Source organism: Micromys minutus, assembly GCF_963924665.1.
Source record: "Micromys minutus genome assembly, chromosome: 25".
Classification (NCBI taxonomy): Eukaryota; Metazoa; Chordata; class Mammalia; order Rodentia; family Muridae; genus Micromys; species Micromys minutus.
The window spans coordinates 15267707-15294527 of NC_137960.1; the positions used below are offsets into that span (position 1 = coordinate 15267707).

Sequence of the window (26821 nt, forward strand, 5' to 3'; positions counted from 1 at the left end):
GATGCCTGTTACCATGTACACAGTCCATCAAGGTACAGAATGTCCCAGCTAAGGCAATAGAAAGAAAAAAGCAAACAGGCTTCTGACGTGAGGCTCAGGGCCCAAGGTCAGTATGGAAGTGGACCATGGCAGAGAGCTGGGCTTTCTTGGTCATGATATGGCTGGGGTACAGTTGGGGATGGGAGGGATCCCCAAAAAAGATCCTGTTTTATTTAAAAATAAAACAAAACAGGTGTCAGTGGAAAGGAACAGAAGCCACTGTGGGGCTCAGTAGAGCTCCTGCTACATAACCCTGAGAATCTGAGTCTGAACCCCAGAACCCAATGCAAAAGGCCAGGTGCAGTGACAGGACTACAGGGGTATAGACAAGCTGCTCCCTGGGACTTGCTGGCCAGCCAGCCTGCCTAGCCGAATCAGTAAACCCCACGTCCCAGCAAGAGAATGTCTCCAAAAAACAATAGGTGGACAGTTCCTGACAAATGTGGTCAAAGACTGACCTCTGGCCTCCACATTTACAGGCATCTAAGCCTGCAACTCTACTCAGGGCCTGTGCGCTTGCACACACACAAAACTGATCAACTGACAACTGAGGTCATGAGATTAGCCCAGGGCTTACACTCAGGGACTAAGAGACAAGAGGGAGGGCAATGCTATCTAAAGGATTAATCTCAATCTCTTTCTCCCTCTTCCTCGTACATGTTAAGTTACACGTACGATACACCAAAGACTGGGAGACGCTACAGAGAAGGAAACAGAAGGCACAGACGTGCTACCCCAAGGAAAAGTACCCACACTTCCGGCCCTCCCCTGGGTTCATCTCAACTGCCTACATTGTCCTGGACTTTGAATCAACACCCCATCCCACGCATCTTCTAACTTCTACCTCTTCTTTTGGATTGCTGGGCTGGTAAGGCTCACCCATTCCTACACAGTGGTTTTGAACTCCACGACCAGAAAAGCCACACACGGCTCCCAGGCAAGACCACACTGGGTGCCCGAGCATCCGTGTACCGCGGAAGGAGATGCCAGAAAGCAAATGGTTAAGTGTTATCAGAAAGCAGTACCGGGAGGTGGGGGCACATAGCTGATTGTGGAAAGGACCTGTGAAGTTCTTTTCTCATTAAAAAAAAAAAGTCTGACAAGGTACAGGGTACACCAACACCAGCACCAGGAAGGCCACGCCACATATATGCACACAGATGTACACACCTACACACAGAAACCCACACTGGGAAAGCATGTACATCTAAGCTTCATTCCCAATCATAAACGGGGGAAGTCTGGGAGCGAAGAATGACGATCCCAGATAAGCCATGTTTTCCACATCTCCACGTTCTAAAATCACCAACAGTACACAACAAAGGTCCAGGCATCTAAGTAGATTTTCTGGGCAGTCTCGGTTCCAAAATCTAGTATTAGCCCAAACCACAAATTCGCCACGGTATGGCCATAGACCTGAGACCGTATCTCAAACAGGCAAAGGGAAACAGGACAGAAGATTCTGAGGGAGAAAGACTGAACAGGGAAGAGAGTGTCCTGTGCCACATTGACTGTGGCCACTCTGGCAGAGATGACAACAGGGAGGGCAGGGTCCCAGGACTGCTGTGTTTTGTGACCTGGATACAAAGCACACAAGGACGTTACTCTCTGAAGATGCACTTCGGTGTTAATACATCACCTTTGTCCCTGATACCTGCTGCACAACCCACCACCGGCTCTAAACTGTAAACTATCGATTGCCCCTTGTCACTGTGCCAGTCAAATAAGTCGTCCCCGCCCCCTGGCCCCGTCGGCTGTTTCCATTGGTTGGCAAGAGGGGCTATCGTTATTAAGGCAAAGTGAGGCCCGGGTACCTCTGAGAAGCAGGTGTGAACTGGAGTATCACGTATCCTGTACATCTTCAGATGAACATCAAAAGCAGCATATTCAAGGTTTCAGAAGGGAGTCCTGGGGGCTGACATGAGGGATACTCTACCTGAGAAACATGACAAAGTAACATGTCGCTGAACTTTCCCTCTCTCAGGGGTCAGCCTACTGTAGTTTCAGATCCATTCTGGGCAATATTTATACACCGATGTATCCAAAAATACACTAAGACAGTTCTCTGGATGCACATGTAATTTTAAGGGTAAGAAGACATGAATGGTCACGGCGTGGGGGTGGGTGTAGGGAGAATCTCTTATAATCATCACCTGTCAGTAAAAAAGGCAATGGCCAATGAGCTGAGGCAGGAAACAGGAGGTGGGACCCTGGCAGGAAGAGAGGATTCTGGGAAATTTGAGAGACTAAAAGGAGACACTGGGAGAGAACACTGAGGAGAAGGACTTAAATCAGAGGCAGCTGGATGCAGGAAAGAATGAAGAGAGATCAGAGCGAGATGCTGAGGAGAAGCAAAGGAAGAAGCAGGCCCGGACTGAAGGAGAGGTAACTTAACCAAGTGGTAGACAGAATAGTTTGAATAGTCTGAATAAGTTACAAGCTAGTCAGAGAGCGAGCCAAAGCTTATGGCCTAAGCATTTATTAATAAATATTAATCTCAGAGCCATCATTCTGGGAGCAGGAGCTGGGAAAAGGAAAACATGGGAGTTTCGTTTTTTTTTTTTTAACAGGTGGGAAGTCAAAGGAAGCCCCAAATCAAAATTACAGAGACGTTCATCAACAACAGCTCCTAATCAAACAGAAAACTTGGTTCTGAATGTCCCACTGACCGGCAGTATACAGCCTCAACGACTGAAAGAACTTTACTTCAGACCTAGGAAAATCATTTCTTCTTTAAAAGAGACATTACAGTGGGGTAAGTGGCCAACTCTAAAATAACCTCACTTCCCAGCTGTGTCGACGAAGATGCAGGAATCAAACAATATGATACTGGAGCCCTACTTTCAGATGGTTAAGCAAAGGAACATGGAGAGGAGTCCTTTGAGAGTGATGATAAATATCTGTGATTTTTACATGAAGTGTACAAGAACAGTCACATGGACTATTTTGTCTACATTTTAACTGGGTTTTTATTGCAATAGGAACTAAGACAGAGAAAGGCACATTTTTAAGCACCCATTTGTAGTAATTTCTTCTGACTTAAAACAACACATCCCAGGCTGGAGAGGTGGCTCAGTGGTTAAGAGCACACGGTCTGCTCTTCCAGAGGTCCTCAGTTCAATTCTCAGCAACCACATGGTGGCTCACAACCATCTGTAATGGGATCTGATGCCCTCTTCTGGTGTGTCTGAAGATAGCTATAGTGTACATAAAATAAATCTTAAAAAAAAAAAAAAAAAAAAAGCAAACACATCCCAGAGGAAGGCCTAAGTCTCAGGAGGTAAACAACTCACAAATTCTAGGAAGTCCCTAAAACTTACCAGATTCACAAGGCCCCTTCCTTATCTCAAATTATACAACAGTAAAGGTGAGTGAGAAAGAGACTCTCCAACCTGTTCTGCTGCCAGTACATTATACACAGTGTTCCAGGAGTTCAGCTTCTGTGAGTCAGCTCCCAGACTGACCTTTTAGGGATGCAGCTGTATTTGAGTCATCCATGCGGCAAGTAACTCACACATACTGCTATAAATTGTCCCTATAACTAACTGGGTCACAAGTTGGACTTTAGTGGAGTCTTATCTTTGGTCTTTTGTCTATGCCCTACTTAGGGTGAGTAAACTAGAAAGTCCTACTACAAATTTGCTCAAACTTGCAAATCCTATCCAACTAAACAGTAATGATAAAAACTTTTATTCCTTATTTGGCTTGACTTACACAAACTGGCAGACTCAATTGACTATATATAGTTAATGAACAAATTCACTTTGCTCTAAAACTGCCTAACATACTTGAGAACAAAGGGCTAAGATTGCTTTCACATGAATTGACACTGGTTATGGCAGGGCCTGCTTTAAGAAACTGGACACAGTACACACAAGATGAGAAAGTTCAGTGGCCAACCAGAATTTATAACCCAGAATTTAGTATGAAGTCCCTAACTCGGAGCAAAGCTACTAACAGTTTTAGGATTTTTCAAACCCACTCCCCTGCACCCCCCCTACTCTCACACACACACACACACACACACACACACACACACACACACAGAGTGATAATCACTAATGGGGGACCACATTACAAACTACACAATATACAGGCAGCTGAACAGGTAAGTTTCTTCCTCACCTGTCCTGACTCTTGTACAATTTCAGAGAAGGAGGGCTCTTATGAATCTGGTTTCAGGGATTTCCTGGGATTTATAGTTGCTTGCCTCCTGAGACTTAAGCCTTCCTCTACAATATGATTTTTTTTTTTTTAAGGTCAGAGAAAATTACTACAAACAGGTATTTAAGACATGCCTTAAATAGTTTCAAACTCCTAGTATTTACAAATGTGCTGGTTCTTACTGAGAAGCGTGTTTGGTGATCAAAAACAACTTTATCAGTCTCCACTTGCTTTTATATTATTTAAGAAGTAGAGTAAATCATGGAGGGGGTGCGGGGGTGCAAATGGAAGCAACACAGCAGTTTTTCTAAGTAAAAACAGTTCCTTCCAAACTCAAAGAAAACAAGATGTTTCATTCTATAAAAAGACAAGGCGGGGGGGGGGGGGGGGGGCGCGCACAGGGCTGGCGGGAGAAATGGCTTGGTATGTAAAAACTCCTGCCACGTAAGCGTCATGATCATAATCCTTAGAACACACACAAACAGATGAGGGATCTTAAATCAGTAACCCAGCACAAGATAATGGGGACACAGACAGGAGAACCATCTGGAAGCTCTTGGCCCAGCTAACCTAGCCACACATACCCCTCATACATCATATGCACACACACATACACCACACACACACCATATACACACCACACATATACCACACAACATACTACACATATACCACAAACACACACGCTACACAAACATACACACACACAGACACAGGCACTCACAGATCACACACATCACACATATACAAGTCACATATACACACTACATATGCAAACACATAACACACAGACTACACACCCAGACACAAACACATACTTACTCACACATCACATACACTACACAGACACACCATACATGCCCTACACACACACACACACACACACACACACACACACACACACACTTGGAGCTGGCAATTCCACTCCAAGCTGTTCCACGAGCAACATAGACCACATCCCTGTTGACTCATGAAGTGATGACTTTAAGGGAATGAGTCTGTGACTTTATCTGTGGGACGCAGCCGACTGGATACAATAGAGGATGTGCTTCTTGCAGCACTGACCTTCCGAGGGACACTACACATCCTGCCGTTGACGAAAGCAGCTCTTTGCCCAGTGGAAGGATAAACTCGGTGTTCTTTGAGTGGGGGGGAGGGACAACCGATACAGTGTGTGCACATTCATGAGTTTCTTTTTAAAAGGACATGGGTGTGTGCATAAAATTTATCTTTAAAAAAGCACACCATCCAGAACAGTGGTCTGTCTCCTCTATGAAAAGAAACGTGACGAAAGAGAGCCCATCCTTGCTTTTGATCTGTTCTCGCACTGAGATTCGGCAGCCTTCACTATGTAACCCTGTCCTAAAATACACAACTATCTACACTGTGAGCTTGTGAGGCGGCCCAGCATTGTGTGTCATTCTGTGAGCACAGAGCAAGTAGCAGCACACAACTTGGTGTGGGGACAGAAATGAGCAATAAATCATGTTTAATGAATAAGAAGATGGTATATCAAAGAAACATGGGAAGCCTCCAGAGGATAAATCTGCTTGTCTTCCCCCAGGGACTCAAGCCTCCAATGCACAGAGCAAGCCCGGAGCAAGCATGTCAGAGAAAGACACGCGTCATACTTAGATTCCCTCCAGGTGACCTCTGCAGAGAGGCATACTATCCAGACACCCAATTCTTTACCATGTCCCTTCCTAGGTGACTGACCTATACATGAGGACACTCTCTCAAGCCCAGCATGAGCTGCTTCTCCCTGCTTGCCTACTCTCCAGCCCCAGCCTCTGACCCGACCTTTGCCCGGGTTCCGGCAAGCTGACTTTCTCTCCCAGGCTTCCTTTCCAACCCTAATGTGTTGGCCAAAATTCAAAGTGTTGCTCTGAGTCATGCTGGAGATTATACTGCACCAAGAGAGGCTCCGCCAGATAAGAAAGTCTGGCCTCTGATTCATTTGGGCTGCATAGAAGGGTTCTTCCATGGGCAGAACATGCTAACACTGGATTCGGGTGAAGAGCACCTCGAATACAACTGCTGAGGGATAACAGTGGTTAGGGAAGGGTATGCCCCTCTGACTGTACATACACACAGAAAGGACGGCTGCTTGCCTTTGTTGGAAAATAAACTTGGGGATCCAGGGAGACACCCACTTGGGCTCCGCCTACAGCACTTCCTCCCTCCTCCATCTCTGTTTCTATCCTCACATCTGGCCACCGCTTTAACACCACTGCACCTTCCTGCCACATCTGGATTTGAGAGCAGGAAGACGGCCGGCACAAACATATCCCAATTAAAAACTGAAAAAGAGCCAGAAGGCTGTGGCACACAGGTTTCATCCCAGCACTCGGGAGGCAGAGGCAGAGGGATCTCCACAAGTTCAAGGACAGCCTGGTCTACACACAGCGAGTTCCAGGACAGCCATGGCTACACAGAGAAACCCTATCTCAAGAACAAAAATAAAGTACCTGCTCTGAATGTGTTCAAGTGAAAGCTCTATTTTAGTGTAGAGCCTGAAATAAGAAATAAATGAATAAATGAAGACCAACCGCCAACTTGAAGGGTGTTAGGTCAACACTACTTTTTGAGTTAGATGCGGGGCTATGACTGGGCCCCACTCACATCCAGATCCGCCTTAGCTGCATCCCCACTGCATCCAGACACACTGATCCCTCATTTCCCTAAAGTGCCAAGCTTCTGACCATCTCAGAATAGATCCATGTTTGTCCCCTTGGCCCAGAACAGCCTTTGACTGGTTCTTGGGCATGCCTAGCTTTTTTGTTGTTCAAACTAGCTACAGATGATGACAAGGTCTGGTGTCACTTCAGGGACAAGCCGAGAGCTCAGTCCAGTCACGTCCTCCCAGGAGGCTTATCACCATCTTAAAGTCAGCTGTCTGCTGTCTGCCTTCCTCTGCAGAATGTAAGCCCTAAAAGGGGAGGAGAAAAAAAAAAAACAAACCTGTCCCCCAAGCTCTGACACACAGAACAGCTGCAGAAAGGCAGCGCCTGTGAGGTGAACAAAGGACACTACTGTGGACGACAAGAATGTGGCTGGTCCAAAGCTTTAAGCCCTGGTAAGGAAACACAGAAAATGCTCCACAGTGAATTAACTTTACCAGATAAACAGCCTGAAACTACCCAGGACAGATAAAGAATGCCAGTTAAACCGGAGAGTATTAAGCTTCTGGGCGGAGGGGAAAAAAAGCCACGGCCATAAAAGGACCTAATGCAAACACCAGAGCATCTCGTCAACCAGCCGTGGGTTGTCTGTCCCGAGTCAAGACCTTACAAGAAATACAAAGTACTACGCAGAAAATGTTGCAGGATGAACCCGTTCCTAGAAAGGCTAAGGATGTCCTCAACATAACAGAACAGATTTACAGCAAGCCCACGGACAACATCAGCTTAACTGAGAGAAACTCAAAAGCGTTTCTACTAAAATCAGGAACAAGACAAGCTGGGCCACTCTCTCCACACCTATTCAATGCAGTACTTAAAATCTTAGCTAGAGAAATAAAACAAATGGAGATCAAGGGAGACAAACAGGCAGGGAGGGAGTCAAAGCATCTTTATTTGGAGATAAATAGTCCTAAAAATTCTACCAGGAACATCTCACAGCTAATAAACACTTTCAGCAAAGTATCTAGATACAAAAATGAGTAGCCCTCCTAAATACAATTGACGAATGAACTAAGTAAGAAATCAGGCAAACAACACCTTTCACTATAGCCTCGAAAAGATTTTAAATCTCTCGGGGTTAACTCAAACCAAGCGAGCAAAAAGTCTCACATAATAAAAATGTTAAGACACCGAAGAAAGACACTGAGGAAGTTACCAGATGAAAAGGTTTCCCATGCTCATGATCAATAGAATTGGTATCATAAAAATGGCTGGCCTTCCTCCAGAAAAGCAATCTCCAACAAAATTCCTTTTGTTAATATTTATTTATTTATTATATGTAAGTACACTCACTGTAGCTGTCTTCAGACACACCAGAAAAGGGCATCTGATCCCATTACAAATGGTTGTGAGCCACCATGTGGTTGCTGGGATTTGAACTCAGGACCTCTGGAAGTGCAGTCAGTGCTCTCAACCACTGAGCCATCTCTCCAGCCCCCTAACCCCCCAACAAAATTCTTAACAGAACTTGAAAGGATAATTTTCATTTTTAGCTTTGTATGGAAACACACAGGATCCAGGATAGACTCTTGAATACTAAAGAACTGCTCTGACCTCAGACACTATTACAGAGCTACAGAAATAAAAACAGCATGGCATCGGAACAAGAACAGATACACTGATCAATGCAAGACCCACTGATCGAAGTATGAGAAGATACACAGGACCGGACAGAAGGAAGCATGCTTTGCACTTACTGGTACAGGCAGGAAACACCTTCTAAACAGAACACTGACAGCACCGGCCCACAGAACAACCATTAACAAATGAGACCTCGTGCAGCCAAAAAGCCTCTGCGCAGCAAAGGGCAACATCGTTTGGACAAACTCTACGGGATGGGGAAAGATTTTTACTAACTACACACTCAATAAAGGGCTAATATCTAAAGCAAAGAACTCAAAAAAACTGGACATCAAGAAAATAAATGATTCGTCTGAAAAATGGGGCATGCATCTAAACAGAGTTCTTGAAAGATGGAACAAGCATTTGAAATGCTGAACAACCTTAGTCCATTGGGTAAATGCAAATCAGAACTACTTTGAGGCTTTATCTCATACCAGTCAGAGCGGCCAAGATCAATAAAACAAATGACAGTTCAAGCTGTTAAGGATGGAAAGCAGGGGAGGGACCATTGGCCCATCGCTGGTGTAGGGCACTTTTACATTCACTGTGGAATCCATGGCAGCTAGAAATAGATACACATCGAGATCCAGCCAGACCACTCCCCAGCACAGATCCAACGGATGCTCTGTCCTACTACAGAGACTCAGGTTCGTTGGGGCTCTATTCATGATAGCCAGAAATGGGAAACAGCCTGGATGCCTATCAACGGATGAGTGGATAAAAAAATATGGTACATATGCACAATGGAGTATTACTGGGCTTTTAAAAGAAATGACTTGCTAAGTTAAATCACAGGTAAATAGATGGAGCTAGAAATAAAGAAATTATGCTTTGGTAACCCAGACCCAAAAGGACAAATACAGTATGTATTCATTTACAGGAGAACGTTAGTGGTTAAATATTCAGTAAGTCGGCTATGATCAGTATTACCACGGAGGTCAAGTATAAAATAAGGTACTGGGGCAAGTGGAATTGATCTCCTTAGAAAGGGACTAGAACAGATAGTTGCATAAGGACAAGGGGGAAGAATAGAACAGGAGGAACAAATAGAGGTGGGGGTGGGGAATAAGGGAGGGAATATGGAGAGGGAGGGCTAAAACTAAGGGCCATTTGAGGGGTTGTAATGGAAACAGTACAGTACCTAATATAGAAGAAATTTCCTAAAACATACACATGAATGAAAGAAACCTAAAGAGTCACCAAATAACAGGGCAAAGCCTCAACAAGACATCTCTTGCCATGAAATGAAATTTCCAGTTCCAGGAATGGGTCACATTTGAGTTGCTGGTCAACAGAGCCCCATGGAAATCCCCAAGTAACTCAAGGTTGTTGCTGAAACTTTCAGTTGCCCTCCACAAACTAATGGTAAAGGGGTTACTGCCGAAGTCAACACCTACACAGCTCACCGAAAACAGAGAACTTGAGCTGATGCCTACATACAGACTTCACCCAGCTGACTGGTGCTCCTGGTAGGCCACCAGGAGAAACGGAAACACCAGCCCAGGAATAAACCCTTTCTGTCTACAACAGACCTGCCTACAGACATGCTAGGGCAATAGTGGCACGAAGCTTATGGAGTAACCAACCACTATCTGACTGAACTTAAGGCCCACTCCATGAGATGTTACCCATTCCCAATACTGCTCAGCTACCCAAGAACCTAAGACCAGATAGGCCAGGAACCTGTGGAAACACAATACTAAAGGAACGCAACAATAAAATGACTCCTGTCAGCATTCTAACGTACTCATAGGGCAGTGCCTTGCTCAGCCATCATCAGAGAAGCTTCCTCTTGCAGTAGATTGAATAAATGCCGAGACCGACAATTGGACAGTGTGCATAGAGTGAGAGAGACCTTGAACAGTCAGTTCTAAAAGGGATATCTTCCATCAAATCACTCTTTTCTGAGCTCAGGGAACCCTGAAGAGAAGGAGGCAGAAAGATTCTAAGAGCCAGAGGGGATGGCGGACACCAGGGAAACAAGGTAATTAACCACAGCAGGACTGGCACATGTACGAACACACACACACACACACACACACACACACACACACATTATGGGAGCAGGCACAGTCCCTGCACAGATCTAAGCCAGACAGGATCTAGCACTCAGAGGGGAAATGGACACAAGCCCCTACCACTAACTCAAAAGATATTTCCAACTGATAACCACTCACAGAAGACAACTCAGTTCTCTCCAATGGTGTCTCAGTAGGCATACAAACCACTCTTAAGGCCAGACCTCCGTGTCCACCCTCCTCCTCCTCTTCTTTTGCCCTATACTGGGCTTCTACATACATATTATGGTTTCCAGTCTTGTGTTTTAATGGAATTTCTATATATGCAAAGGTGTGTATCTCTGTCTCTTTGTGTTTCTTGTGCGTTTTCTTTGGCTCTTTTTTTTTTTTTCCTCCTGGCAATGTATTTGCTTTGTCCTACTCCAGTGCGTTTGTTTCTATCTTATTTTAGTTTATTATTTACTGTTGTTATTGTTGTTGTTATTATTTTAGATACCCATTTGTATTTTGATGTGAGAGGAGGAAAGTAAGGATGTGGTCTGGGCGGGTCAGTGAGTCAAGGAGAACTGGAAGGAGCTGGAGAAGGGGAACTATAGCCAGAAGATATGAAAATAATCTATTTTCTATTATCAAAAGAGAGTTCTCATTTGTACTGGTGGGCCAAAGTAATCTTGGGGGGGGAGGTAGGCGGCTCAGTGGATAACCCATTGGAGCCCAGATCCCCAGAACCCACAGAAACACCAGGCAGGTGAGGCTGCCCACCAGCAATTCCAGGGACTGGAAGGCAGGCAGGGAATCACAGGGGAAACTAGCCAGCCAGACTAGAACAACTGGTGAGCTCTGGGTCCAAGAGAGACCCTGACTCAAAGAATAAGACGGGGAACAACTGAAGACATTTCCAGACATCAACCTCAGGTGTCCAGATACCAACCACAAGCATGTACTGAGTGTGCGCGCACACACACACATATATACACACCACATGCATACATGCACACATGCGTACACACACACATAGCCATGGCCAAGGCTACACAGAGAAAACCTGTCTTAAAAGAACAAAAGCAATCTGGAACCAGATGAGAATTTTGGAATCTAACTCCCGCTGTTTCTAAGTGCTAGATACACCCCACATGGCCACACACTCCCTAACTCCCTTCCCTCATAGCTCCTACTTACAGAAAGAGGGCACCTTGTCTTGGAAGCATACTGCCAACCTTGACTCTTCCCAGTCTGGCTGTCAGCACTGTCCCATGACAGGTAACTGAGTAATGCTTCCTTTTCCTGTGCCCCAGATCCATGACGCTGACCCCCACAGCCCCCACAGCATACTGGAGGCACACAGAGATGACATCATCCACTGTATATCTCCCAGGTAGAGATTCTGTGCTAGGACCAGTTACTTTTCTACCTATTCCAGAACCTTCTGCCTACATGCTCCCCTCACCTTCCTGTCTGGTTCTCCTCAGCACCTCTGAGGCTTCGAACACATTGCCAGACTTCATGGAAGCCACAGGTAACCAACCTCTGGATACCTGTCAGACAATGCTCAGTTAAAAGCTCCCAGGGCACTGTGCAAGATGTCGACTTCAGATGCCCTTAAGTGGACTCCAGAAGCCAAGATCCCCGCTCCACCCACAAGGTGCCTGGAAGACTTAAATACTGTATGCTGGGATCCCGGCTGGCAGACCAACCTAGAGCTCAACTTGCACGCCTTGGATGCTTGGGGGATTGCTAACAGAAACCAGGGCATCAGGCAAAAGGCCACTGAACCTTGTCAACAGCTCCAGGGGGAAAGGAGAGGAGAGCAGGAGCCAAAGCCTCAGCACACAGAGGTGAAGAATCAAAACAGAGAGGGAAAGGGACAATAAATACACAGGGGCCCAGAAATGCCTGTGCTTTTGGGACTTCCAAACACATATTTCCTACAAGACTGGGCATGTATCCATTAGTCCTTAGAGAAACTGAGAGTCTGCAGTTCACACTATCTTGGGGGTATGCTTGAAATCTTTCACAATAAGGAGTTTACTACACGGAAGGTTGGAGAGAGGTCTCAGCGGTTAAGAGCACTTGCTGTTCTTGGAGAGGACCTGGGTTCTCAGCACTCATTCATAGCTGCCCCTAACTCCAGTTCCAGGGGATCCAAAATCCTCTTCTGGTCTCTGTGAGCAAGAGGTATGCATGTGGTGTGCAGACATCCTACAGGCAAAACACTCATACACGTGAAATTAAATTAAGTATTTAAAAGCTTACTACAAAAGTCATTACCATCATAGGGCTGGGGAGATGGCCCAGTGGTTAAGAATGTATAGTGGGAAGGCTGGAGAGATGGCTCAGAAGTTAGCAGCACTGGCTGCTCTTCCAAAGGTCCTGAATTCAATTCCCAGCAACCACATGGTGGCTCACAACCATGTGTAATGGGATCCGATGCCCTCCTCTGGCATGCAGGTGTGCATGTAGATAGAACACTCATAACACATTAAATAAATCTTTTAAAAATGTGTGCTGCTTTTTTAGTACAGTCCCCAGCCTGTTGAGTCACAACTGCCTATAACCCTAGTCACGGGGATCTGACATTTCTGGCCTTCCTGAGTATCTGAACACACACACACACACACACCTACATAATTAAAATTAGCATCACAGAAACTAATTTCACGGCAGATGGAGTCAAGGGCTGTATATGCCCTAGCAATGTGGTCAAAGCAGCTGACACAAGGCCTGAGAGACAAGTCCCCAAAGGCACAGGACTGGGCAGCCATCTCTCCAGGACATTGGCACAGGGAGAACCACAGAGCTTATTGACCACCACCCTTATCTATGAACTTACCCTACCCCCAGTGCTGCTGGGGTATCGAAAGCCACTCAGTACAAGTTCAATGGCATATGTGTCAGAAGCGGCTGGCCTGGGAGACATCCCCTAAGAAGATCCCCATCAGCCAGGAGGGACAACATGAACCCAAGAGGAAGCATTCCATCACAAGGTCCTAAAGGACACCAAGACTAGGCCCCAATCCTGCCGCACAGTCTGGGGCTGCACAGGATGCCAAGTCTTTGTCTTCAACATTGCGTCCTTGGAATGCACCCCTTTCTAACCTCTTGAGAGAAGAGTCTTTAAGTCTTTTAATAGTCTCTCATCTGCAGACCATTCAGTAATAGCCTAGGGCAAACCCGGCCAAGCCCTGGCTCCCTTTCATTTCATTAGGTCTAAAAGAGCAGCCCCAAAAGGTTCCACTGTGTTCTCTGGTCTGTAAGGGAGGGGTGGTCTGCAGGCAGGTAAGCTACAACTGTGTTCTACCGTGTGAGTCAACAGAGGTGGGCTCCCCACTGTGGAAGCATTCTCTTCTGGGTGACAGAATCACACAGGCTACAAATACATCAACTGCCTGCCTCCTGCATCCTTCAGAGAAAGCGTGAGATGACTAGTCCTGCCATCCCCGGGCTGCCTCACTGGCCAACACACCAGTCATTTGGATGGCTGATTCCCACGATCTCATGCCTACGGTGAATACCGAATGAGATGACCAACCTGGCTCACCTTGGTAATCACACCATCCAACCTATTCTGCCAACTATCAAACACCATCTTCACTGATGTCACAGGGTCATGGATAGACAGGGCACCTGCTTGTTGCTCATTCCCTGACCTGCTTCCAAAAAGGGCATCTCAAGCTTACTGCTAACCCTTCCCAGATGTCTAAAAACTGTCCAGTTAAATAGACACTTAGGCATTTCATCATCTACAAAAGCAGGAAAGCCACAAACACTTTACAAGCATGTTTAAGGAACAGAAAGGTTTAAAGAAATATTTATATATTGATTTTGTTTTATGTTCTTAGGACCAATGAGGACTCTCATAGGCCCTTGGCAGCAGGCCATCACAGAAACGAAAGAGCGCTTAAAAAGGTTCCAAATGGACAGTGGTGGCACATGCCCTTAATCCCAGCACTCAAGAGGCAGAGGCAGGCAGATCTCTGCAAGTCCGAGGCCAGCCTGCTCTACAGAGCAAGTTCCAGGACAGCCAGGGATACACAGAAAAACCCTGTCTTAAGAAACAACTGGGCTAGAGAGATGGCTCAGCGGTTAAGAGCACAGACTGTTCTCCAGAGGTCCTGAGTTCAATTCCCAGCAACCACATGGTAGCTCACAACCACCTGTAAAGGGATCTGATGCCCTCTTCTGGTGTGCCTGAAGACTGCTGCAGTGTACTCATACATAATGAATAATCTTATGGTGCCCCCTCGCCTGAGGTCTCCAGCATCCAGGAGTACCTCAAGCTCCTCTCTGTTTTTAAAGTATCATTTTTTCCCCTACAGTCAGCTTGGAGGATTAGCTAGAACAGGAGTGATTTTGAAATGTACCCTAAGCAACTGTACTGGGTGGAGAGGATGTCTTAAAATCCACTTCGAGGACAGGACAGGGCAGGGGACACTTGATGGGTGCAGGGCCTTCAGAATCCAAATGGCAGAAACTAACACTGAAAACTGACAGGTGAAATATTCTCCGGCAGTAAGAAATACCCAGTCTGTGGCCAGCATGGATGTTGTTGAATCCTAGTAACAAAACCAGGAGGGCTTAAAGAGGCCAATGGCACAAATACTTCATGGAACCCCGACCATGTGAAGTCTGGACATAAAACCAACGTTTACTAGGAAGAGTCAGAAAGACCACCGGAGGTCTGATCTGATGGGAGGGAACATGCTGGTAGGAGCTATCCTGAACTGGACAGAAGCAGCACCCGATGCTTTCTTTCTAAATTCACCACACCCCTCCAATCCATCGGTGGGGGGGGGGGGGCTTGTGCACCTCACAGTAGCCACACTGTGCTCCGTTCAAAGGTTTGCACAGAAGCAGTGCTGCCCAAAATAAACCCCACACACCGTGCTGAATAGCTGTGTTAAGTTCTAGTTGACAAAACAAATCCTTCACAAGAGCAGGGTCTTCATAAACCGGTCATCATGCAAGGGCCTGTCCCAGCATACTGTGACCTTTGATGCATCCAAAGGTCCTCATACCCGTGACTGGGAGACCTTACATCTGTATGGTGAGAAGTGACCAGATGCAAATGACAGGAGGACATGCCGTGTGCCATACATAAGCAGCCAAAGTGCATTTGAAAGTCAGGATGCTCTTACCTTTTACCTGCCTTCTCTCTCCTTATATTTCCTCAAGAGCCAGGGCAGAGCCCACGGCGAAGCACCCACCGGCTCCCCTCTTTCCTCCCAAGATCCATCCATCCCAAGGTATTTGTGTTTTGGCTGGGGGTGGGACCTATCCCTCTCCTCACTTAAATTCAATGTCTCCTTCCTGTCTTGGCTAAACACTGGCCTCCTTTAACCTGTGGGTCTCGGCCCTTACATTATGATTCAAAACAATAGCAAAATGAGTTATTAAGTAGCAACAAAATAACTGGTCCAGCATCACCACAGCATAGGGAACTGGTAAAGAGCCGCAGTATTAAGAAGGCTGAAGCACTGGTCCAGATCAAAGGCACAGTTGCCTGATGTGCAACAGGTACTCAAACTCTGACGTGAGGGAGGCTCCTGCGCTAATCGGACTATTTTTAAGCATCGGCTGTAACCTAAGTAAAGAACTAGAAACTAAAGACAAAGTGTAGGAATGGAATAACCGTGGTGTGCCGGGTACAGGGCTGAAGGCGGAGGAGACAGAAAGACAGCAAGACAAGCCTCAGACACTACACACACCCTCTCTGCTGTGACTGCTTTCTCCAGACAGAGTCCACTGCCTTGACAACATCCCTGAGCCCAGCATCCTGGGGAACTTGCTGTCAATGGAACAGCCCTGACGACCTCAGTCAATGACCAGATCTGTGTGGAACCCAAGAGCAAATGCTTACAACCAGAGGAAGACAAAACCGCCCCTAAGTTAACATACTACCCTCTCATCGGCTGTTATCTTGTGCGCTCTCTTGGAAACCAGACGCAAGCCCAAACCCTGGCACCATCAAAAAAGCGAGAGACACGCCCCCTTCCATAATGAAACCTCGGTTTATCTGTTTGTACGTCCATAGCAAAACGTAATGGAGAGGTTCTGATTCCCGGAATCAGCGAGGATTCATCAAGCAATTGTGACACTTAAAGAGATGGTTCGTGGGTAAAGGTGCTATACAGCTAAGCCTGTTGTTCCATCCCTGAGCCCTCACATGGTATGAAAGAACAAACTCCCTCTAGTTGTCCTCTGACCTCGACATGCCCATCATGGGACACTGAGAGCATGTGAACTTGAGTATGTACGTTCGAGTACCCACCTCCCCACAGCCCTCCCCACACACACACACGAAATGTCAACGAAGCTGTACGCAAAATTCTACCCTTGGTATCTCTCATCCAGAAGAGGCTGGAGGGTGGTTCAGTGGTTAAGAACACTGGCTACTCTTCCACAGGCCCAGCATTCAGTTCTCAGCAATCTCAGAGCTCAGCATTTATAACTCCAACTCCAGAGAACCCAATACCCTTTCTGACCTCTGTGAGGACTGCATACACAGTACATACACATACACACAGACAAATTCACATTCATTTTTTAAAAAAGGGGGGGGGACTCAAAAGTGGGAAAATGTTGGCAAGAATTCTATAAGCTTTTCTTTGTCCCTTCATCGTTCACGTGATGGTTTACTCAACCGATAGTTAGTTGATAATGAGCTTTGCCCCAAGTTATGAGGAACTAGGTTTAGAGCCCCACTGTCTTAGTTAAGGTTTCTATTGCTGTAATAAAACATCATGACCATAGGCAGTGTGGGGAGGAAAAGGCTACTTCATTTGACAGCTTGTGGTCCATCATCCAGGGGTTTCAGGAAGGAACTTAAGGCAGGAGCTGATGCAGAGACCACAAAGGGGTGCTGCTTACTTGATTGCTCCCCATGGCTTACTTGACCTGCTTTCTTATAAAACCCAGGTCCACCAGCCCAGGGACGGCACCACCCACAATGAGCTGGGCCCTCTGACATCAATCAGGAAAATATACCCAACAGGGCACAGGCCAATCTAGTAGGGTCACTGTCTTAATTGAAGTTCCCTCTTCACATGTGTGACACTAGCTTGTGTCAAGCTGACATAAAACTTATCAGCACAGCAGAATCCATGTAAAACACGGGGTACGACGCTAGTGCTTGCATGTTACCCCCAGCTCACACCATACCCACAAACACATATATATACACAAGTTCACACACCAGAAGAACACACAGACGCCCACATAAATATGTCAACAAATAATTAAAAAGGAGCTGACTCTGTCACACTCAATAGGAGAGTCCTGGCCAGGAAATGCTGAAGATCATGGTTTTCCACTTAGCACGCCACAGATAAATATGAATAAATAAATATTAAAAGTCACCACAAGGGGCGGAGAGATGGCTCAGTGGTTAAGAGCACTGACTGCTCTTCCAGAGGTCCTGAGTTCAATTCCCAGCAACCACATGGTGGCTCACAACCATCTGTCATGGAATCTGATGCCCTCTCCTAAGGGCCCGACACAGCTTCCCATGACCAGCTCCTTGCCTTCAAGGTTCAAAGAGGTGTGTAAGAGTTCGTGTTCTTTCCAGAAAGACACAGGCCTTCCCAGTGGTACCAGTGCTGGACATGTGCCTTATGAGCTCTCTGCTAACAATCATGCTAAAAGCAGCTAGCCAGCTCCTCTCCAGCTCAATCACCTGGACCCTCTAGAGCCACTTCTGAAACACAGGCAGCAGGTGGGCTCTGGACGAATGAAGGCCCGTTAGGCAAACAACCCTCTTCTGCACAAAACTCTCAGCAGAACACCACGGTTTTTTTTTTTTTTTTTTTGTTTTTTTTTTTGGGTGCTTCAGGACGACCAACCAAATGCACGCCCATCATTTAGGCTCTCTTATGTGGCGCAAAAGAACCAAACTGTCCCTTTATGCAAACAAACAATGCATGGAATATTCCAGCGCAGGCCACTGGGTTTATGCACTGACATGTGCCCATACTCCACTGTCTTCTCCCATTTCCTCTTTCCTCTTGGGGAAGCCCTTTGGATGAATGACCTAGGCCGGTGAGGACAAGCCACCTCAGTTCCCCGCTGAGCTTGGCCCCACTTGATTCCCCAGTGCCCTGAGATGCCCTGGTGAGTATTAAGCAGCTCACACCAGAGGCACACCTGGTCTCCTGGGATGGGGGAGGAGTATCTGAACTGATCTGAAACAGATGTGGGGGAGATTAGCCCCGTCCATCAGCATTGGGCTTTTAACCAGCTGGGATTCAAACCTGCCCAGAAAATCCTCTCCATAATTAACTTTACCTTAAGTTGTCTTCTGCATTCCCACAGTTTTGGATTTAAGAAAAGAAAAAAAAAAAAAAAAAAAACTCTGGCAGTCAGGTGGGTGGGCCACAGGGTTTAACAGGCGAGGCCTGCTATGCTGACCGACCCAAATCACAAACTTAAAATGTCACTGACATTTCGTTTCAACCATCAGCAAGTTACCAATAAATAAATAAATAAATAAATAAATAAATAAATAAGTGGAAGAACAAAAGGCGTCAAGAGCCATCTCAACACAAATAAACCAATAAATAAATAAATAAATAAATAAATAAATAAATAAATAAATGGAAAAACAAAAGGTGTCAAGAGCCATCTCAACACAGATAAACCAATAAATAAATAAATAAATAAATAAATAAATAAATAAATGGAAAAACAAAAGGCATCAAGAGCAATCTCAACACAGATAAACCAAGCAACAGCTCTCCAATGGCTCTCACCAAAAGTTCAACAACAAGCTAAAGACTTTGTGAGGAGCTCCGAGCTCTGACACCAAGCTTTTGTGGCAGATGCTTATCAAGATAAACTTCGTTTCAGAAGGCTAAAGGGAGACGTGCCCTGGTTCAGAAAGGCAGGAGTCGGTACTGACCCCCCCTTTCTCCGTTGCATGGGGGAACTGGGGATCAGGCACTGGGCAGGAGGTGAAGTCACAGTTCCCTCTGCAGTCAAGATGGACCAAGTCAGCTGTGGTCCTGGCTGGGCATCTAAGGAGCCCCCAAATTGCCTCTGGGTATTTCTCAATACCAGGCACACAGGAGATCTGGTGCAGGTCCTGGAGACTGAGTCCTATCTCTTTAAGGCTGCATTTTTTACTACCTGCTATCTTGTGTCTTTCTGAGGAAATAAAAGATAATCAGGTAAAAGGGTCACGGCTTAATGTCCCACCATCAAAGGAGGAAGAATCCTGACTTTCAATCAGAGAACACACCCCACGTAGGAGGGGTCACAGGAAGTTGAACATGGTCCAAGCATGACATACCTGAATGAAAAGGCCCTTATGAGACCCACCAACCTGTACAATGAACGTACACTAACTAACCAAAAGGAGTAAACTGTCCTCCACACTGGATCTAGAGACACAAAGGTAGCACTGACACTAACCAGTCACGCTGTATGTATTTATTTCTCAATATTTATTCCCTGAGGGAACTAAAGTGGTTATTTGCTACCCACTGACCTGGGTGTAGGGATAAACTTCACATCAAATCTGACAACCATAAAATATAAAGATATATGTGTATGTACACACACACACACACACATACACGATAATCTCTGGAAGACAAGAAGAGTCTACAAGCTTCCATTCTGAGATCCCAGCCATTGTAAGTGTTTTCTAGAACATCCTTTCCTGTCAGGAACACACTGAACCTGTGAGCATTTACGCTGCTGGCTTTGACAATAATTCAATATACCTAAAAGCAACTGGCGCTGTGACTGAAGAGGAAACGCAATGCCTCCCCACTGAGGGAAAAAATTACGCCGAAGGACAAGAAAGATGGCTTACTCCTCCTCACTCAGCCTTGCTGAATTTTAAACACAAGCATTAGCATCGCTAGGTGTTAAGCCTGGTTACATCTGGAAGGCAGGATTTCAAGGGGAGCATCTACCAGGGCACAGAACCCCCCACCTCCACCTGGAATATCACTGACTGTGGACAGCTCTGGACTGAAACCTCCCGAGATCTCGCCGTCCAATCTAAGTAAGACCCAAGTTCCCATGACCTCATCACCCTATGATGACCATGGATGTTTCCCAGAGGCAGCGTAGGTGACTTTAATATAAAAGAAGCCACAGGAACCATCTGGGATGATCCATCACCATCGACGCCACCAAAGCCGCAAAGGTGAACCTGAGTACTTAGGACAGACCTGCCTTCCCTGGCCTTCCTCAGAGACCCGGCCTGAAGACACTTTGTCCCCTTGCTAATGAAATGTAGCGGCAACATCCAGGTCAGTGTTACGAGGTAGCTTGGCAGATAGAGGCCAGAGCTTAGGGCACATGTGGCCTTGGAGTCCCCACAATATACGGTGTCTCCACCATCTACTCATTACATCTGGCAAACCTGGAAGATGAGGTTTGCTGTGATGTCAGGAGTGGCCTATGACCTTAAAATGCAGGTCACAATACTCCCACCCCAGAAAACCAACAAAAACAGAGAACACCCCACCCCCACCCCAGAGCCAACTCACCAACCCTCACGTGCCTCCCATAAACCAGACTCTGAGTAACATGGACAAAGTAAAAGCCAGACCCCAACGGTAGAAGATGGGTTCCGAGTCTGAAGAGACAGCCCAGGTTACTGGACTTCTCTCACAGGAGAAGGGAAGGTGGAGGAGAGAAGAGCTAAGCAAGGTAGGTGTAGAGCCAGAGGGGGTCTGGGGAACTCAGTCCAGGCCTGTGTGGGCTCAGGACATGCACAGTGCCAACAGATGAGAAGAACATGGTAGAGAACCAAGTATGATCAGTGGCGCAGCCTGGGAAGCCAATGGGAAGCTGACCTGGCTCGGGAGAGAAGAAATGAAAAGTTTAATGAGCTCTGGTGTTTGCTGAAGACCAGTTTCTGAGACACTCTAGATTCTCTAACAAGCCACCCCCCATCCCTACCAAACGGATAAGAAGAGGATTACAGAAGGCTATGGTGACCTCCTAAAGTGTCTTGTAGGAGACAACCAGAAGGTGCTCGCAGATGTAAAACAAACAGCACTTCCGTGCAGAAGACTCAAGGGCAGTCTAAGGGCTGTGTGCAGACAGATCCAATGTGGAGCTCCCATTTTCCTAAGAAATGTGTCGCAAGTGAGTGCTTCCAAAAAACCTTTTAAAAAAAAAATCTACAGAGAGGGAGAAAAGACAGTCCACCCTTTTCTGGGGGCTATTTTTAAGTCTTAAAAGTGGAAAATTGTATCTGAGGCTGCAGAGTAAATTATCGCAAACACACTCTATATGTAGTGTGTCCTTCCTTGGGTAAGGACACCACTGTTGACGAGCACACCATCAGCCTTTCTCAACATGCCATTAGACCACGGGTTTTGGCTACTACTTCACCACACTTTTGCTTTGAACTTGAGAGATGGCTCTGAGGTTAAGAGCACTAGCTGCTCTTCCAGAGGACTTGATACAGTACCTAGCACCCACATAGCAGCTCCCATCCCCACTGCCCTCTTCTGGCCCGAGAGAACTGCACACATGTGGCGCACATAGGTGCATACAGGCCAACATAAAAATAAATCTTAAACAAACAAAAAAACACTTTTATGTCTGTACTGACCTAAACTTCTATAAAGAAGGGATCTGTTTTAGTAATCAGAAGACACTTAAATCTTAGTGATTTACCACAGGCCTTTATTTCCAAACTAACCGTACAGAACGCCTGAGCCCATCTAGAAAAGTCACGTGCCTGCAGGAGGCTCACACGTCATCCCAGAAGCTGGCCGAGAACTCATGGGACCAGCCTTCGAAACTCTGCTCTCCCACACCTGCCCAGGAAGCACCCGTCCCTGGACCACCCTCAGGCTCGAGTCAGACCCTCAGAGACCACACTCTTCTAGGACTTGCCCCACACTAATCTGGACTAACACACTATTTGAAGGGGTGGCTAAGACATTTGGTTTGGGTGTTTATTTCCCCCACTCAAAAACGAGCAAACAAAAACAAAAGGCCCATGCCGTCTATAATCTGATTTAACGGGTAAAACTGGATAATCACTCAAAAAGCTCTTATGGCTCTCTAAGGCCCAGATCTACTGCACTGAAGATTAGCTCCGACCCCTCCCCATTCGACCGTCGGAAAGAAGAGGCCGGTTACAAGCCATTCTCTTTCCCACAGGTGACAGCTTCCTCTTACTATACACATACCGAGGAAGCAGACCAAAGGATCCACCCTTCTCGAACAAGGCATCATGGTGGGAATGAGCAGACTATACCTTAGGACAGGATAGCTCAATGGCTGGAGCCTTGAACCTCACTGTGGAGGGGAAAAAAATCCAAATGTGAAGCACCATTCCAGACTTGTGAGAAAAATCCGAATCCAGGAAGAGCAGGGCCGCAATTCGGTGAGGATGGAAAGCACCCCACCCGAGCCTCACTGACCACTGGTAGGAATGAGAACTCTTCCGGGCCCTTTAGAACATGGTTCGGCAATTTTGTAAGAGAGTGAACACTTAATTACCACATAACCCGGCAACTCTAATCCTGGGTATTTACCCAAATGGGCTGAAATCTTTTCGTCTAGACATATGGATGTGAACACTTAAGGCGGATTTATTCACAACCGCTAGAACTTGCAAGCAACCAAGATGTCCTTCGGTAGATAAATGGTCAAATCCTAGTCCTAAAAAGAAAGGAGCTCAAAAATAAATAAATACTATAAAGGGTCAGTGGATAAGGCGCCTACGGCATCAGTATGAAGACGGGATTCCGATTATCAGAACCCAAGGAAAAGCCATCAAAAACTCAGTGGGCCTAGCTTGTAATCTCAGCCCTTTGGAAGGTGGAGACCGAGGGGAGCCCCTGAGCACCCCGTCTAGCTAGAGTAACCTAATCTGCAGGCTGTGGGAGAGACCCTGCCTCAATATTTAAGGCAGAGACAAATCAAAGAACACAATGTCAGACTCCCATGGACACACACATGCATGCCCTCTGGAGCATGCGCACCTGAGCAAAAAAAGCATGAGGGACCCTTCCTTCAGTCCATTTTCACCAAGTGTGAGTGTGATAGAGCAAACCTTTCCACGCCCATCTGACATGCCGAGGGGGGGAGGGACCACAGTGAGGGCTCAGCAGTTCCCAGGTCCCATGGGGGAGGGAGGAAAAGAGGAGGGCTGAGGATTACCGCTGAGACAGAACTGTGTGATGCCTTGTCATCTTCATCCAAGACCACAGCACCTACAACTCCAACAGTGAGCCCTGGACACTTACAACTGCCCCTCTCTGGTGCTCTGGAGGTGGAGGAAGTTGTGCCTACAGAGGGTACAGGAAGCAGGTGGGAGACATTATGCCAATTTTAACCACACACCTAAAGCCTGGGGGGGGCTATTTTTCAACTGCATCTCTCCTTCCCAAGGCACCAAGGTGCAGCTGAAAGTCAACATGCCTTCCTTATAGTATCTAAGTACGGTCTTCATCGAATTTACTGTCCGCCGACAAGAAAATGATCGTCATAATTAGAAGAGCAGAGCGAAAACAAAAAAAAAAAAAAAAAACACTATGTCGTTACTCCTCTTCCTGTCAGATTAATAGAAACTCTGGAAAATGGCAGAGGCCTGGACGATCCATCTTACCCTGGTCAGAGCCTTCCCAGGGTTTGTCAGGAAGTTCACAGCTTGATGCAGGCATAGCCTCTGGACTCCCCCAGGCATGAGCCAGTTCAGAGGCAGGACCCCCCCAAAACTTCATCCCAGGTGAAAAGCCTCATCAATCTCTTTCCTGTCCCTGCCAATTAGCTCCTAATGCACCTGCCTAGAGTGACGTGTCCAGATGGGCCACTTGCACTGTTAAAACTTTGAGGCCTGCCCCACGTTTCCGAACTGTCAGCCTTTACAACCTTACTGGATAGGACTATAGAACAGCAGAAACGCTCTGACTGGAAGTTGGCGGTGGTGAACGGGAGAACCCAAGCTTCTTCCACCACCTCACCCACCGTTCCGAAGCTCAGAAGGCTTCTGGCCCTGCTTGCCACAAGCGAACATGTTTGTCCCTGCAAGGCCAGTGCATCTGTGTACAAGTAACAGACCCTACTGATGGGTCAGCAGGTCAAACAGATAACCTTTTCAGTGTTTCCCGTTTCCACACAAACAGCAGCCTGACCCTCTGCTCCAGGCACAGAAGAGGCTAGAGAGGTACCCCCTCCTGCTCCATTCCATGGCTCAGCTCTGCAAGAGACCAACGCTGTCATTTATGACACACTTTAAATAGTGTTCCTGTCCATCAAATTTCAAATTAACAACCTCGGCTGTCCCTCTGATTTTCAACCAAGACCTCTCTTAGCCCAGAAAGATCACCTCCACAAATGGCTTTCCTTTCCTATCAAAACTTACAGCCTGGAGATGTACCCCTTCGGTCCAGTTCCACCCTGCAGGACTGGGTAAGAGCAAGTTAAGACACCTTTGTACAAAACCAACTGCTATTTGGGTGGCAAATCACACTGCCTCCCTAGTGGGGAGACCTGCTATCCACACACACCAAGGCAGCCATGTAGAAGCCAAACACAGGGAACACACACACACACACACACACACACACATCACTTCTTGGCACAAGGGCAGCTTAAATTTGTCCCGTTCTCGTCTCCAGGATGTGATCCTTGACCCACCACCAAATTTCTTTTGCTCCACTGGAAGGTTTCGTCTAATCAGCGGGGTGCAAGCGGCTCTGGCAATTTACCCTCCTTGATTCCCTGACATTTTCTTCCGTGCTGCTGGCTGGGAAACTGTTTTGATCTGAATAGGGTTGTCTGTGGGGGATTCTGCATGTTAATGATGTGGAGCAGGCAGGGATGAGAGGTGAGAGTACAGCGCGTACTTTTTCTAGTTACGTTTCGCCTCATCACCGCTTCGGGGGCCTTTCCACTCGGCTACACCAGGAGGCTGATCTCAGACTAATCTTGCCCTCTTCCAGGGGAGCCTCGAGGGGCCAGGTAGAAACAGAACAGATGGCCTGTGTTCCCGTCAAGTACCTAGACTCACAGGCAACTACTCCTAAGACTCTCGAACCAATGAAGGAGACGCACGTAAATCCTCTCTCAGCCAGGCAGTCCCAGCGGCCACCCTCCATCCTGGTTTCAGCTCCAAACCTGTCCCAGCCAGCGCCAGACGTTACACTCCCCACTACTCTGTACCCGCCCACCCTCCGGGACCCAAAAAGACAGGGATTAAGAACAGGGTGCTGGTGTAGCCTCACTGCCCACCCTTCCCTTTCCATCCTGGCCAGAAAACTCCACTTCCCGGATTCCGGGCCACTCTCTCCCTCCCCCTGCGCCGGCGATCCAGCAAAGCGCCGTCCTCCTGCCAACTGGGGGCCCAGCCCAGTGGCACACCCCGTCTCCCCAACTAACCCCTAGACACAACCCAGCTTCGTCCACTCCCGAGGACTCGGAGAAGGTGTCCCTCGATAAGGAGCCTTCAGGCACCCTAGGGCTGAGAAAGTCCCACCCCGCCCCCCCAGCCACGCCGCCAGCCTCCAGCCCTGCCTCGGAGGGGCCTCCACCCTGGGCGACGAGGGGACGTGGGGAGTCTCCCCAGACACCTCCAACGCCCCAAGGGAGGGAAGGGCGTTCGTGGACCCCAAGGCCCGCTCCCTGTGCACTCAGGCCCGCAGCCCCGCACGGGGGCGCGCACTCGGGGGTCCCCCTAGTCCGCGGGGTGCACTCACGATGGTCACGCTGGCTTTGCGCAGGTCGCGGTTCTCCTCCTGCAGCGCCTTGCACTTGAGTTTGTAGGTCTCCAGCTCGATCTTGAGCACCTTGTTCTCCTGCTGCAGTGAGGCCAGGCGGTTGGTGAGCTCCTCCAGGCGGAACGGCGAGATGACAATGCCCCCCGACTTCCCGCCGCCGCCCCCGCCGCTGCCGCCCGAGGTCGCCGAGCAGGACGACTGCATGGCTGCCGGGCCGCCGCCCGCCGCGTCCGTGTCGCTCTCGCTCGCGCTGTCCGCCATGGCGGGGCGAGTGGGCGCGGGGAGCCGGGCGCGGGGAGCGGGGACACCAAGGGCCGGGCGCGCGGCGAGTGGGCGCGGGGCCGGGCGCGCGGCGGCGGCGGCGGCGGGGGAGCGGGGGAGCTCGGAGCGCGGCGCGGGCGGGCGGCAGGGCGCAGACGCGCGGCGGCGGCGGCGGAGAAAGAGAGGGCGCTTCCCGCGGCCGCGCGAGCTGCTCCGCCAGGGAACAGAGACCCCGCCCGGACTCGGGCAGTACTGCAGCGCCGGGGCTCTGGCGCGCTCGGCGGGGCGGTCCCCGCAAAGCCCCAGCCCCAGCGCTCGCCTAGCAGCTGCACGCACACCCTCG

The 26821-nt window shown here is 47.8% G+C and overlaps 1 protein-coding gene across 5 annotated transcripts in view; it reads right to left on the reverse strand.

The window, feature by feature from the left end:
- The window catches only part of CCDC6 (coiled-coil domain containing 6), an 88425-nt gene extending 61828 nt beyond the window's left edge, over positions 1-26597 (reverse strand). For all 5 annotated transcript variants that reach the window (XM_080938114.1, XM_080938112.1, XM_080938111.1 and 2 more), the window contains exon 1: positions 26197-26597. In XM_080938114.1, the coding sequence (XP_080794240.1) occupies positions 26197-26478 (282 nt within the window). In that variant the 5' untranslated portion in view covers positions 26479-26597. The remainder of the gene's footprint in view (positions 1-26196) is intronic.
- Positions 26598-26821: the final 224 nt, after the last annotated feature.